General features: G+C 46.6%; 1 protein-coding gene across 4 annotated transcripts in view; it reads left to right on the top strand.

Moving 5' to 3' along the window:
- The window catches only part of CHD6 (chromodomain helicase DNA binding protein 6), a 211379-nt gene that overhangs the window by 151490 nt on the left and 44326 nt on the right, over positions 1-15563 (top strand). For all 4 annotated transcript variants that reach the window (XM_057528676.1, XM_057528677.1, XM_057528678.1 and 1 more), the window contains 7 exons: positions 2622-2786; positions 4069-4248; positions 5283-5393; positions 7034-7236; positions 8295-8494; positions 9183-9342; positions 14504-14593. In XM_057528676.1, the coding sequence (XP_057384659.1) occupies positions 2622-2786; positions 4069-4248; positions 5283-5393; positions 7034-7236; positions 8295-8494; positions 9183-9342; positions 14504-14593 (1109 nt within the window). The remainder of the gene's footprint in view (positions 1-2621; positions 2787-4068; positions 4249-5282; positions 5394-7033; positions 7237-8294; positions 8495-9182; positions 9343-14503; positions 14594-15563) is intronic.

The raw sequence follows: 15563 nt of genomic DNA, 5'->3' as shown, positions 1-15563 counted from the left end.
ACTGATACCTCCAAATCCATTCTAATGCCACAGAGTTGTTCTAGTTTTTCTTCTTTCCATATTTGTAACTTCCTTTTTCAGCAGTGAAAACCCTGGCTCCTGTTACCCTCAGTATATTTACACATTTGCTCAATCCTAGATTACACAGAAAGTGTGCTAGAATTGCTGATCCTGCCACTGTGAAAAAGAAACCTATCTGCAAGTGTGTATTTAAAACACTGGAGTTTGTACATTCTTGGTGGGATATATCCCAGGGTGGGAGGGCAGTAAACCTTACATTGTTTTCAGTAATTATGTTTCGGTGGTGATCATAATGATACTGTTTTTCTGATATTTTATGTATTTGCGGGATAAATCAAATGAGTAATGATATTGGCATGGTTAAGAACTGAGCTTTTCTACATGGTTAAAAAGCGATACAGATGTATAGTTAATGAAGTTAAAATCCCGTAGTCTCAAATTTGAATTAAAATATCAGTATGATTTAATGATGTAATTTGTCTTTTGTGTGCCCATGATCGTATACACTACACACAAACGCTTCTACTTTTACCCACTGAGTAGGCCCAGGAACAATGACCAACCTAGTGGCAGGGAGCATCCCTAGAGCATCCAGACTGTTGTCTCTACTGCCACTTCCCACTGAAGGAAACTCTTGGACTCCTAGAAGAAATGGCTGAATCCAGGTCTGGGCAGGAAATATACAATGGGAGCATGGAACATGTTGTCATACCAAAAAGCAAGGGAGCTGTTAGAGACGGCTGGTCTTTGATATAACATACAAACATAAATACAGACATATGCATATCTTTTTCTTTACCTATGTGTATATTCACACACACACACACACACACACACACACACACACAGACACACACTCCTGTGACTTCATACTGATACCTCCAAATATAATACCAGAATTTTTCATAGTTTTCCTCCTTTCCATATTTGACTGAATCATGTCAAAAGAACTCAGGAGCCAACTTGAGGAGTTTTCCATAGGCCATATTTGAACAGCATTAAGAAACAGGGACTTCCCTGGTGGCGCAGTGGTTAAGAATCCGCCTGCCAATGCAGGGGACACAGGTTTGAGCCCTGGTCCGGGAAGATGCCACATGCCGCGGAACAACTAAACCCGTGCGCCACAGCTACTGAGCCTGTGCTCTAGAGCCCGAGAGCCACAACTACTGAGCCTGCGTGCCACAAGTACTGAAGGCTGTGTGCCTAGAGCCCGTGCTCTGCAACAAAGAGAAGCCACCGCAATGAGAAGCCTGCACACTGCAACGAAGAGTAGCCCCCGCTCGCCACAACTAGAGAAAGCCTGCGCACAGCAACGAAGACCCAACGCAGCCATAAATAAATAAATAAACAAACAAATAAATTTATTTTAAAAAAATAAAGCAGCAATGCAGTAAAAAATAGCACAAATATTATTTAAATGCATACTTGCATTATATTCCTTAAGAAACTAATTATAAAAATCTTCATTAGTCACATTTGGAGGGTGTTCATTTGGAAACTGATTAAATAAAGAGAAAGAATCAGACATTTAGCTTGTCTCTCCTATATGAACTGTACATCAGGGTAACCAAAAAATTGATGAGGGGAATTGTAACCACTAATGAAATCATGGATCTAGGCAATGATCATCAATTCAAAAGAAAGACAACCAGACATCATGTACCTTTTGATGGAAATTTATACACCAACTGTGGATTACACCTGCCAAAGGTAAAATCTTAACCTGATCAAGTCTCAAGGTATAACTCCAGTTTAGAGGAAATAAAGGGAACAGAGGAATCTATTCAGTGACACAGCCAAAGTGCAGGTGGCAAAATATAGACTGTGAGAAACTGTAGGACAGATACCTGGTCTCTTCAACAAATAAATGGCATTTGGAAAAAAGGAAAGATCAAAGGCAGAGATATATCAACCAATTACAATGCATGGGCTTTATTTGGATCCTGATCCATACAATCAAACTTAAAGAAATATATATGAGATAAGCAGGGAAATTGGAACACTAGATAGTTAGTACTTAGTATTAATTTTTTTGAAGTATAGCGATGGTAATAGGTTTTACAAGAGTCCTTATGTTTAGAAATACATACTGGAATATGTGAGGATGAATCGATATGATGCCAAGGGTTTGCTTCATAGTAATCTTGGAGGGTAGAGGCATAGCAGAGATGAAGCAAGAGTGACCATAAGAGGTCCTTATACTTTTCTCTTCTTTTGTCTATGAAAATTTCTGTAGTAAAATGAGAAAACTTAAGAAGTGGTGCTGCTTGCTCTGGGGGAGACATTTCCCCAGAGAGCGAGACAGCATCCTGGAAATGAGTGCCTGCACTCAGACCACAGGCTAGGGAGGGTAGGAAGTCACCTCCTTCTCATCACTTTGTCCCAGCATACAGCAGTCACTCAGTAAATAACGGGCAATGAAATGAGTGCTCTTGAAGGGGTAGCTGGCATTTGGGTGAATTCTATTCCAGAATCAGTCCCATGACTCGTAACTGAGAGCCAGCCACTCACCCCACATGGAATGTAAGCATTTCCCCATTCCTTGGGCTGCTACCATTCTGTCTGGTGACACGATGTGTGTGACCCTCCTTCCTTCCCAGGCTCAGGCCCGATGTCACCGGATAGGCCAGAGTAAAGCCGTGAAGGTGTATCGCCTCATTACACGGAACTCCTACGAGCGGGAAATGTTTGACAAGGCCAGCCTGAAGCTGGGTCTGGACAAGGCTGTCCTTCAGGACATCAACCGAAAGGGCAGCACGAATGGAGTGAGTATGCCGGTACCTGCTTTTGAGCCTAGAGAAGAATTTATCATGCAGCCCAGGGCCTCTGTGAATTCTTCATTCCTACAGCTGTTTTAAGGTTCCCTTTCACTAAATTGAGTCAGGCCGCACATCTTTAATGGGTAATTCCCTGCAATAGAGGGTAATTCCCTGCAATAGAGGGTAGTTCAGGTTCAGGTCTCTGCATTTTATAGATGAGTAAAGGAATCCATAGGAGCAGTTGGGTGGTAGGATTGCCCAACATTTCAGTAAATAAGAGTTTTACACATTGCCCGTTGGAAATCAGTAGATCTTAACACTTAACTCTAAATTATCACCATGCTTTTTATCTCATACTACAGACTTTGAGCTCCCTGAAGGTGAGCTATTTTATCTTACCCAGCACCCCAAACAGTACTTGGCATGTTAAAGACGTTCCGTGCATGATGATCAGTGAAAAAATGAATGAATGAATGATCAGCTTGAAATATGGCAGTTAATACAATCTTCTTTTCCCCCTCTAGAGGGGATAAAAATTGCTGCTAAGATTCTTGAATTGTATTAAAGTCTAGGCAAACAAAGCAGAATATCTCCTTAATCTCTGGCCCTTCTTGAGTTGTCTTTAGTCCAGATGTTCTACATCCTCTTAGCTATGCATGTGTTGCTAAGTTTAATACTTCAAGTTACCAGTGCTGGGAGTCATGGAATTCCCTTCTGTGATTGATATAAAGAGAACCAGATTCTTAATTAGAACCAGGAAAGGGTGTTTTGAACTCCCATTTCCTGTTTTCAGCAAGCAGTTGAGAAGATCACACTTGGCATGGGATCCTTTCTTTAGTTAAGAAATGACATCATTTCCAATACTGTTGTATTTATTTAATAATGAATAACTCATTATTCTTTAGCTCATTTGGTACATCTGGAGGTTTTTAAAGATACAGACTCAAACTAAAACATAAAATAAACATTAAATATATTCTCTTCAGTGGTGCATAGTTTTAATGGTTTGCGACACTTGATAATAACCAGCATCCTGAGGAATGTTCGGGCCACTGGGTCGTGTGCTGGGTTTTATTCCAGAGCTCCCTGGAGGATTGTCTGCCTGCCCTCCCCATCATTCTCTTGAGTGTCTTTATCTGGGTTTTCATTTTCTAAATCTTGTGTCTTTATTCTTCTGACATGTGCAATTAGTGGAGGACCTGGGTACTGAATCATGAAGGTCAGATTTGAGGCTGTTTTTCTCCCATGCATTTCCCACTTTGTGAGTAGCCTTTGGTGACCTGTCCAGGTACAGCAGCTTTCAAAAATGGAGGTAGAGGACTTGCTCCGGAAAGGTGCTTATGGTGCCTTAATGGATGAGGAAGACGAAGGCTCCAAGTTCTGTGAAGAAGACATAGACCAGATTCTGCAGAGGAGAACCCACACCATCACCATCCAGTCTGAAGGAAAAGGATCCACTTTTGCCAAGGTATAAGGCCTTCTCCGCAGAGTCCACGTGGGGTGGCAGTGGAAAGAGAAGCCTTTATTCTTTGACCCTCGTTAGCCAGGCTGCTGTTTGTCTAAATGCAAACCGTTGAAATTGTCTGGCTACACATCTGTTGTGTGTGCCACCCTGAAGATGCAGGTTCTTAGAGAGGCTTTGAATAATGAGTCACAAGCTAGAAAAGAAATCACCACTCTGAATCCTTGGAGCTGATCTTCCGTGGGCAGGATAGACACTTGGGTTTGCAGTTTGCCTTCTTCACTATTCACGGAGACTGCTCCAAAACCCTCGAATGGTCATCCCGAGTCCCTTGGAGAGCACTCCTTGATCAGTGTCAGGGAGTTGAAATTCCAGTGAACACGTATTTTGTTCATTTCATGAGACAAGAGATTTTATTCAAGATTCCCAGCTTCTAGTCTCAGTGCCTTTTTCCTCTGCCCGTCAGGTCGCTGGATTTAGAATTCAACTAACCAGACCACTTATCAGATCACTCTCAGGTTCTCTCACCACAGGTTCTGTGAGCTTCATGACCTGTGTGATTAAATCACCTGTTTGATGGCTTATGGGGGAAGGGCTTTTTCAGGGACATTTTGTGCGTTAGAGGCATAGCTCATCTCTGTACACCTCATACGGCCCAGCCAGGGCCTTTCCCAGAGTGGAAACTTGGGGATTGGTGAACTGAAAGAAAAACTATATCCAGGGAGGTTTTAAGATCAGCCCTTTCACGGGCAACTGGACATACGTTGCCATCGTCTCCCAGGGGTTGTCCTCCTGCTTCCCAGTTTAAGTTATAAAAAATGATCCTGTAGGTTGAAATTGTAATATCCTCACCCCACCTTTAAAATAAAATTTTAAAACAATAGCTTCAAGATTTTCACTTTCATTTTGTCAGCTCTGTTAGGGGTTTTGATTTTGAATGCGGATGGAGAATATTCTTGAGTCTCTGGTGCATTTGAGATCACACAGGTGTTTTACTGTTTGTGTTCAAGTACAGCTTATTGGCTCTTTCTTCTTCACAGGCTAGCTTTGTGGCTTCAGGAAACAGAACGGATATTTCCTTAGATGACCCAAACTTTTGGCAGAAATGGGCTAAAATAGCTGAACTGGACACTGAAGCAAAGAGTGAGAAGGTACAGCACTGAGAATATTTTATTTCATTGAACATTTCACTGGTGTCTTATGGGACCGTAAATTCCTACCAGCTCAAATCATTATTTACTCCTAAGCTTTAGTTCTTAAATAAAATGCTGTATGTAACCCACTTAAAACATGCCTGGCACATAGAGCTTGAGAAATGTTATCTTTAAAGTGACCTAATGGGGCATACAGTCTGCTGGGTGTCCAGGAAATTCGATAAAAACAATTAGAACTGGAAGTGGCCAAACAGGTCAAGATCAGCCCTCTGACCCAAGCCAAAATCCTATCCTTGGCATGTGACTATTTTCCTCTATTTCAACAATTCCTATGCAAGGAACTTTACCTCGGACGAACATTAGAGGAAAAAAGCATGATGAAGAAAAGTTTGTTGGGTTCACCTCCATTCTTTTCAGTATCTTGAATTTTCCTATTTCTGAACATGAGAAAGAGAATGGCCTTGGAATAAAACCAGTTTGAATACTGGCTCTGCCACTGACTAGCTGTATGTCTTTGGGCAAGGGAACTGACCTCAGTGAGAGAGTGAAAAAAGACATGTGAACAAAGGAGATGGTGAGGCCCACTTTGCAGAGTTAGAGATAACATTGTGAAGGTGGCTGCCCAGCCCATGTGAGGCAGCCCATACGTGTTAGTTTCCCCTCACTCCATCTCTGACCCAGTTACCTCCCTCGGGGATGAGCACACATCACTTTCTGCCTGTCTTCTCCTGTCTTCTTGGGTGAGTGTTGAGCTCTCATGGACTCACAGCCCCAGGAGACTGTCCCTGCGTACATCTAGCTGATTCAGTAACCAGCGTCCAGCCTTAACTATTCTTCCATAGGATCGCCAGAGGTTGCTTAATCCAACCTCTTTTCTCCTAGTAGGAGGATTCTGCAGTCCCCTTAATAACTTATTTCTAGTGTTTAACAGTGTCACAGTCAGGGAGTTACTCTGTGTGCAGGACAGTGGGCAAGAGGGGGAAGAAAAAGCTCTTGCCCCGAGACAGTATGCAGGAGCTTAGCTGAGCTTCGGGAAGAGGCATGGGGGGAGGGGCGAGAAGCATGAAATGATGGAGACCAGAAAAGTGATGGTCGTGGCCAAGGGAGCTGCCAGAATGGGTGAGTTTCCCGAGCTAGAGGTTATCTTTTCCATGAAAGACAAAAGGTTAGTGGCACCAGTGGAAGGCAAAATGAAGTGGCAGTAACTTGTGTTTGTCTTCCAAAAGTTGCTGAGCAGATGGAATTCTCCAACTCCTCCTGTCTCCAGAGCACAGGCGGCCTCCGCATGCCGGGCATAACAGCTGGGGTGCACCACTCCCATCCTTCTTGGCAAGAACAGGAGGCCACTCTGGCACTGGGGGCCCTTGCCTGCCCAGGCCCCTGTTAGACCGCAAAACCAGCAGATGGGGGCGGCCAGCACTGGGGGCAGAGGGACACACCAACTTCAGCGAGTCCCAGAGTGTCCCCTCTGCTTGTCGTGGACACGGCAGGTGTGCTGGGAAGAGCCTTTCCTGCTGGAGGACGAGATGGGGGTGGTTCTTTCCCAAACGTGTCCCGAGGAACAGCAGCAGGATCTGCATTGGGACACAGGGAGAGTGAAGAGGGGCTTTCTCCCCAGCAGTCCTCTGTGTTTGCAGGAAAGCTTAGTGATCGACCGCCCGCGCGTGAGGAAGCAGACCAAACACTACAACTCTTTTGAGGAGGATGAGCTCATGGAGTTTTCAGAGTTGGACAGCGACTCCGATGAGAGGCCCACGAGGTCCAGGCGCCTCAGCGACAAAACCAGGCGCTACCTCCGCGCCGAGTGCTTCCGGGTGGAGAAGAACCTGCTCATATTTGGGTGGGTATTGGCCTCACCTGCTGGTTCTTGTTGTTGCTGCTTTCCCCTCTTTTGTTCAGTCCCTGAGATTTGTCCAGTGTGTCTCTCCACTCTCCTCTGGGGTCTGGGCTGATGGGGGGTCTGCTGGCAGGAGAGAGAGCTGTGCCTTCTGCCCGCGGCCCCCCTCAGCCACCACACTCTGCCGCCATGTTGTAGACGGGCTGTGATTTTCTCATATGCTTGTCACGGCAGATCTCTGGTACTAATTTACTGCCTGGTACTGATTTCCTGCCTTTTTCCCCCAAGGACGTATAAGGAATCAGCGTAGCAGATGTTAGAGTTAAGGCATGATTCATGCAGGGCTCTGGCTCTGGTAGAAGTAGAGGGTTTAGCTTCTGGGAGCTTACCATTGCTTTCAAATACTGCAGCTGGAGTCAGTTGTTTTTTTTAAATAATTTTTTTTATAGATTTATTTATTTTTATTTGTTTTTTGGCTGTGTTGGGTCTTCGTTGCTGCGTGCGGACTTTCTCTAGTTGGCGGCGAGCAGGGGCTACTCTTCGTTGTGGTGCACGGGCTTCTCATTGTGGTGACTTCTCTTGTTACGGAGCACAGGCTCTAGGTGCGTGGGCTCAGTAGTTGTGGCTCGCGGGCTCTAGAGTGCAGGCTCAGTAGTTGTGGCGCATGGGTTTAGTTGCTCCGCAGCACGTGGGATCTTCCTGGACCAGGGATTGAACCCACGTCCCCTGCATTGGCAGGTGGATTCTTAACCACTGTGCCACCAGGGAAGTCCTGGACTCTGTTTTAATTCCAGATTTATTCCTCGCTCCAGATATTTTCGTCCCTCCCTTCTTAACATTCTAGTGGCCATATGAAGCTCTCTGTGTCCAGTGTCCAGGTCACCTCAGTGACATTTGGTGTGCTATAGTATGCGATCCTCGAAGGTCTTTCAGGACAGAGCCCTCAGGGTGATCAGTAAGCCCAGGGGTCGAGTAAGCATTCGGCTCCTGTTTGTCCTGCCGTGTCGAAGGCATGCGTGGCCCTTCCACCCTCTAACACCCTTCTGTATTTCCACTCTCAGCTGGGGCCGGTGGAAGGACATTCTGACTCATGGGCGATTCAAGTGGCATCTGAACGAGAAGGACATGGAGATGATTTGCCGGGCCCTGCTGGTGTACTGTGTCAAGCACTACAAGGGGGACGAGAAGATCAAGAGTTTCATTTGGGAACTGATCACGCCTACCAAAGATGGGCAGGCCCAGACCCTCCAGAACCACTCAGGTGAGGGGTGGCACGGGCCGTAGCCGAGAAGCGCAAACCCCTGTAGTTCCTTCTCTCTTCCCATGTTGGCCCATGTTGCTGTGCTTTGGGGACATCTCTTTCTCAGGCGTATTTCCAGAATGCTACCTGTGGGAAAGGATGCTGATGTTTTCCATTTCCATTCTCCCTCAGAATCATCCAGTGTTAGCTGTGATATTTTATTTAAGTGCAGTTGGGCCCTCTTGAAGTTCCCCACGTGCCAGTCCTGCCCACTGACCTGGGTGTCACAGGGGTTCCTTCTCTGATAAGTGGACTCACACGGCGTGCTCTGCCTCAGTTCCACCTCTGTCTGTGCGTTTCGTTGTGCTGCTCCTTCCCTGTGCTGAGACACAGCTCACCTTCCCGTCTCAGATCACGCATTCCTTTTCCCCGGCTAGGTTGTGAGGTCCCCACGGGCACAGGTTCTGCTACACCTTTCTTGTCCTGCAGTGATCCTACAGGACACTCGGTAGATTCTTGCTGCCTGACTGAATGGTCCTGGGGGGGACCGGGTGTCTCCTCGCCATCCCTGCCTGGGGGACGGAGGAGTGGGGCCTGTCGTCCAGGGCCACCGTGCATAGCCCGGCTGCCTCTTTGCCACCCTAGCCCAGCTCTGTTCTGACAGCCACGTTTAAGCCGTCTCAGCTCATGTTCGTACCTTCTGTCTCAGGGCTGTCCGCTCCAGTCCCCAGAGGGAGGAAGGGGAAGAAAACGAAGAACCAGCTGCTGCTCCCAGAGTTAAAGAATGCAGACTGGCTGGCCACCTGCAACCCCGAGGTGGTCTTGCACGATGATGGCTACAAAAAGCACCTCAAACAGCACTGCAACAAGTGAGTGTGCCCCCCTCACCCCGGGGTGGCAGCTCCGCTCTGACAGCGCGGCTTCCTGGGACCCCCACGGGGCTGTGGGAGGCCACTTGATGCCCCTGTACCACCGTGCAAGGTCTGGAAAGGCGGATAGGCTGTGTGCTTGAAGCCGGGTCAGGGTTCAGTCACACTGAAGCCTCTCTACTTCCTTTAATCATCTCTCTTCTCCCCTGGAACCCGGCCTCTCTTACCAGTGCAGTTCGTACAGCATCTTCTGACCTGACTCTCAAAATCCACGGAGGACACTGGTGATCTCGCTGCTTGCTCTTCTTTTCCTTTCCCTCCCTCCACCCCTGAGGGCACATCAGGGGGAGCAGAAGACCGGCCTTGGTGGCCACCGCTCTCAGCCACACCCCCTTGCCAGGTTGCTTCCTCTTCAGATTTGCTTTGACATTCATGGCCTCCCGGTGTTTGATGGACATTCATTTGGGATAGTATTCTTTATATCCCGAGGCTAACAGCTGGGGTGGGGCAGGCGCAAATAAAGGAGAAAGTGATAGAAAATGAAACTGTTCTTGTGAAGTTTAGTTTGGGGGAGTTAGGGCACCCAGCCACAAAACAATGACAGGTTTGCATGTGGGTATTTGCATCGTTGTACAGTGTATCTGTTAGAAGTAAAAGGACCCTTGGCAACCATCTAGCCCAGCTTCCTAGGCCAGGCAAGACTTACCTCCTCAGCATTCCTGGTAGGCAGTGAGAAGGCCTCAGCTTGCACACCTCTGGTTATAAAGAGTTTATTATCCTGTAAATTAAGATGTTTTGCTAGGTCTTTTCTTCCTCCCTGTAACATCAACCTAATGGTTCTGTAGTTGTTGGGTGGTTTTTTCCCTTTACTGCTGAAGTCTAACCCTGTCCGTTGATCCCTCCAAGTATCTGAAGATAGGTCTCATGCCCAATACTGTAATAAAAACTACCGCACACAAAGGTACAAGCTCTCTGGGGCAGTAGATTTCAAGCCAAGACTTAAAGGGCACTCGCTGTTGATAACAGAGCCTGGCTGGGGCAGGACCCGACGGCATGTTCACTGTGACTGAATCAGAGTCACTGTGAGGGAGCAGAAAGGAAGCTGGCAGGGACGAGGGCTCCTTGATGGGAGACCTGGTATGGCAGGCTCACCGAGGAGTCACTCTGTTGTAAGTACTAAGCAGCCATATTTCTTGAACAAGTGAGACATGATAAAAAATGACACTGGGGGAGAAAAATTAATCCGGTAACAATTTGCAAGATGGAGTAGGTGTTTACCTGGAGCTGAATGGCCAACTAGGAGAGCTCTGTCATAATACTAAGTATTGATTGTGATGATCTAGATTAGGGTGCTGACTGTAGAATTGGGGAGAAAGGGTCAAATATGAGAGATGCGACTAAAGAAGAATCCATCATGTGTGATGAGGAATACAGAAAGGAGGTAACTCTGTGGCCGTTAGCCTCGTAGGCTGGAGAATGGCGGTGCCTGTAGCCATGACAGAATCAGAATCGTTACATTCAGTAAACGTTGAAGAGCAACACGAAGGACTCAGGTTTTGCCTTATTAAGTCACAGCAGCAGCATTTGGCTCTCCCATCCCCAGCTGCAGAGGTGGGTCTGGAGCACTGAAAATAGGCTGAGTTGGAGAGATTAACATAGAACTTCCCTTGACACCCGCACAGATGATCACAGATGTTGAGCAGAACTAATTGTGACCTTTGAGGAATTCCTTAACATTTCTAACCACCAGCCCCAAGATCTTTCCTGAGTGCAAGCCTTACCCCGAGAATCAGAGAATAATGCAGTAAAGCACTTCTCTGGGTTTGAAGAAGCTGACTGCTGTTTATTAATCTGAATCTGATGGAGAGTATTGTCCTCTTTAGTTCAGGCTCAGCGACCAAGAGATTCAGAGCCGGCAGGGGCCTTGCAGCTCCTCCGACGCAGCGTGGGAATTCTGTGGGCAGTGTCCCAACAGGGACAGGCTCCAGCCTCTGCTCGAGCCTTCCTAGTGGTGGGAGTTTACCATTTCTCAGCCACACCCATTTAATTACCAGATGATTCTAATTAATTGTCCTTCTGTATATTGAATCTAAAAGCCGCTTCCTTGAATCTTCCACCCTTTGATCTTGGGTCCTGGTTCTGGCCTGAGGTGCACCAGAGAACAGGCAGAATTTCTTTAGCATAACTGGACTGTGAGCTTCTAGAATTGTGGGCTCTGTTGATTAGCACATTTACTGCCACCCCAATACCAGCTGTGCGTCAGGAAAGGCTCTGGGGTCAGGACTGCCTGGATTTGAGTCCTGGCCCCATTACTTACCTGCAGGTGAATTATTTTAAAAATGAGGATAATAGTTCCTGCCTCAGCATTGTTATGAAGATTAAGTGAGCTAATACATGCTGGCACATAGTGAGTACTCAAAGCATTTGCGTAATTAGTAATACATATAGTATTTAGGGGCGTGAAGATGTTATCAAAAGAACTTTAAGAGGTTAAAAAGCAGCTGCTTCAAATCTAAGCTCTAAGAAGTCAGGGCAGTGACTCTCTGTTCAGAGTGGGTATAGTGACCAGAAGGGACTACCAGGGGGCCTTCTGGGGAAATGTTCTGTTTCCTGATCTGGATATTGGATACACATGTGCGTTTTTAGTATGTGGAAATTCATCAAGCTGTACATGTATGCAAAATGCACTTTCTGGAAGTATATTTCATACCAAGAGAATAGTTTTTTAGAAAAAGAAAGAAATGAAAGAAAAGGCAATACCGCCACCCAAAAGTATTAATAGGTTTTGTTTGGCTGAAGTGAAGGGTGTCACAGACCAGCTCCAGCTCTCCTTCCCTGTGAGGTCACATGCCACCTGGGGTTATCATCTCAGCCTGGGAGGAAGTGGCTCTCTAAGAGGAGTTGTCTGTCTGTCCTCTGAGTTGATTTACTTCTCATTTGCAGTATAGGTGAATGCTACTGGCTTTCAGTTCTGTTCTCCTGTGCTGTAGGTACTGCTAGATATCAACACCTTTGCCTCTTTTTGGAGATGTAGAAACAGCTGCATCTTACATCTTCTGGAAGCCTTCCTCTGATTGAGGTAGATCCAAGCGGGCAGGAATCCTATACCTAAGACAGCCTCTTTCCAGTTCTCGCTAAGGAGGCCGTCAGCTACTGCCAGCTAGGCAGAAGGATCAGGGATGATCGCAAATTCTTAGAGTTCTCATTCTCTGAGCTTTGAAAAAACATCTCGAAATTGAGTTGATTGACAGCTGAGGTAAGGAATGGTATGGCAGAAAAGTAAGGGTTCTTTCCCATCTAAAAGTTTGAGCTTTTATGTTGCCACCTACAACTTAAGCCCACAGTGGCACTCTCAACCCAGATCTAAGAAACTGTGCTTTTTTAGAGGCCTCAACCCTTCGTTATTTAAACACCTTTTGAATAGGTAATACATACACGTGTTAACAAATATTTTTTTGTCAAAAGTAAGTTTTCCTCCTGCTCCAGCGCCCCGGTTTCCCTCTCCAGAGGCGACCACCATTAACCGGGTTCCTCCAGAGATGCTCTGTGCAGGGCCCAGCAGTGGGAACGCACAGCCGCCTCTTACCTTCTCTAAAGTAGTATGTACTTTACGTGCTGTTTGTGTTCTCGTCGCTCTTTTTAAACAACTTACATGGAGATCAGTTCCTACAGAAGTACGAGTGAACGGGCTTCTTTCTGCTTTAGTAGCTCGCCTTCACTCTTGCCTGATGTCAACACAGTGGCAGGTACTCTTGTAACCCTCACTGCAACATCTCCTCAGATGTGGTGGGCTTCTCTGTGCCTGTCCTTGGCTTTCACTCTGTGTTTTGCATACCTTAAGCCACCCGCCCCTAACCCCCCACGGCTGTCTGCTGTGCTCTGATTCTCTTGTGGCTGGCCTTATTTCACAATTGGACTGTTGTGGGCTCCTCAAGAACAAGGTTAAACTAACGTTTACTTGTGTTACATACTCACGGTACCAGCACGGTGCAGGACACACCAGTTGCCGAACAAATACTTAATTGCTTCATCTCAAACATGCTGGGGCATTCCCATGAAGCCTGAGTGTGGTCCACACCGAATCACAGGAGAGAAGACGGAATTGCTCTCTGGCAGTATCGCCATGAAAAAGACTTTAAAATATTCATGTAACATGTAACTATGTGCCAGTGAAACTATTTGAAAACAGCACCATTCAACATAACCTCACCTGTCACTAAACTCGGAAACTAGTAACGAGCCTCTTGGAAGGCAGCTCTGCCTGAGAGGTCATTGTGGCCGTGTGGACAGCGTGAGCCCTCTTAAGCAGGGGTCCCCAACGCCCAGGCCACAGACCAGTAGTGGTCCAGGCCTCACAGCAGGAGGTGAGCGGCGGGCGAGCGAGGGAAGCTTCATCTGCCACTCCCCATCGCTTGCGTTACCGCCTGAACTATCCCACACACCACCCCCTGGGTCCATGGAAAAATTGTCTTCCACGAAACCGGTCCCTGGTGCCAGGGATTGTTTGGGGACTGGGCTTCCCTGGTGGCGCAGTGGTTAAAAATCCGCCTGCCAATGCAGGGGACACAGGTTCGAGCCTTGGTCCAGGAAGATCCCACATGCCGCAGAGCAGCTAAGCCTGTGCGCCACAACTACTGAGCCTGTGCTCTAGAGCCCGCGAGCCACAGCTACTGAAGCCCACGCACCTAGAGCCTGTGTTCTGCAACGAGAGAAGCTACCGCAATGAGAAGCCCACACACCACAACAAAGAGTAGCCTCTGCTCACCGCAACTAGAGAAAGCCCGCATGCAGCAGTGAAGACCCAGTGCAGCCAATAAATAAATAAATAAATAAATTTATTTAAAAAAAAAAAAAAAAGTTGGGGACCGCTGCTCTTAAGGACCAGGTGGGATGCTGTTTCTGCTGCCCTCGCCTCCCACGCCCGTAGGGTGACCTTAACAGATGACTGATGAGATACGTTTTCTTGAGTGAAATGGAGATATCACAATAATTTCTGCCATTAATACCTAGTGTTTTCTTTATCTAGTGCTTTCTCATATATAACTTCATAGCCCTAACAACCTGGGAGCACCCGGAATTCCCCCAGGTCAGCTTGGGGATGGCAGTTCACAGGCAGCTTATGGGTTCTAATGTGTTTCATTACTGTGTTCATGTATCATAGGGTACTTTTGCGAGTCCGGATGCTGTACTACTTAAAAGCTGAAATACTGGGAGAAGCAGCGGATAAAGCATTTGAAGGAACTCCGGCCAGGTAAAACAGGTCAACCTTAGCTCCCAGTGTTAAAGAATTGCCATAAAGTGCCTGTTGATGGGAATGGACAAACCTGCCTGTGTTTCAAGAGGCCCGTGTTCCCTCCCACCCAGGACCAGTTCCTGGTAGAGCAGGCAGGTAGAATGAGGATGATTCAGCCAGATCATCTACGAGTGAAATAAAGGAAAAAACAGCTGCTTAAAAACACAGCTCTTGGTGAGGTTCTTATTTGGGTTTTTTTTCTCCCAGTAGTGTTGTAAAATTGCTTTTAAAGCAGTCATTTCTCTACCTTAACTAATCATTGTTGGATAGATATTAGTGACTTTGATCCAACAGGTGTAGACTAAAAGCTTTACTTGGAATCCAACTCTTGGCCTTAGTCCTCTTCTACCTTTGAGTGGTTCTCCTTTATTTGCTAGTCGTATTACTAATACTTTGTCACCATTTGATGTGTTGTGCCTTAGTTTTGTAAGCTAGTGTTTCCAAAGCTGTAGAATCCTGTGGGAATATCCCTGGATTTGGGGGAATGAGGCTGCTGAGCCCCCAGCTACTACTTGATTGGACTGTCAGAAGTCACAGTGTATAAGTGGGATCCCCAGACGGCCTCCTTCACCTTCCCCAGATCGGCAGTTTGCTCTGGCCCCTGCAACGCTGCTCATTCCCAGAGGACATAACAAGTGTTGGTATTTGAACTGTGCTTTGAGATTCCCTGGGGCCGTGGTTTCTTCTTTCTCTTACTTTCCACTGGGCAGTGCTAATGGCTTTAGTGGTCACAGGAGCACTAAAGAAGGAGAGAGGTGAAAGGCAATGGCAGTCCTACCCCTGAGGCATTTTGTAATTAGGACTAGTTACTACTTGGTAGTTACTATGGGCATTTCTAGTAAGGATAGGGAGGTTGGGTGTATTGGTAAAAGGTTCAATTTGTGAGTCATGTGTATGCAGCAGAATTCAACCTGCTTATTTATATCCA

This window comes from Balaenoptera acutorostrata, chromosome 15 (genome assembly GCF_949987535.1).
Source record: "Balaenoptera acutorostrata chromosome 15, mBalAcu1.1, whole genome shotgun sequence".
In the NCBI taxonomy this organism is placed as follows: Eukaryota; Metazoa; Chordata; class Mammalia; order Artiodactyla; family Balaenopteridae; genus Balaenoptera; species Balaenoptera acutorostrata.
The sequence above is the reverse complement of the archived record's forward strand: the minus strand, read 5'-3'. Positions and strand labels throughout refer to the sequence as shown.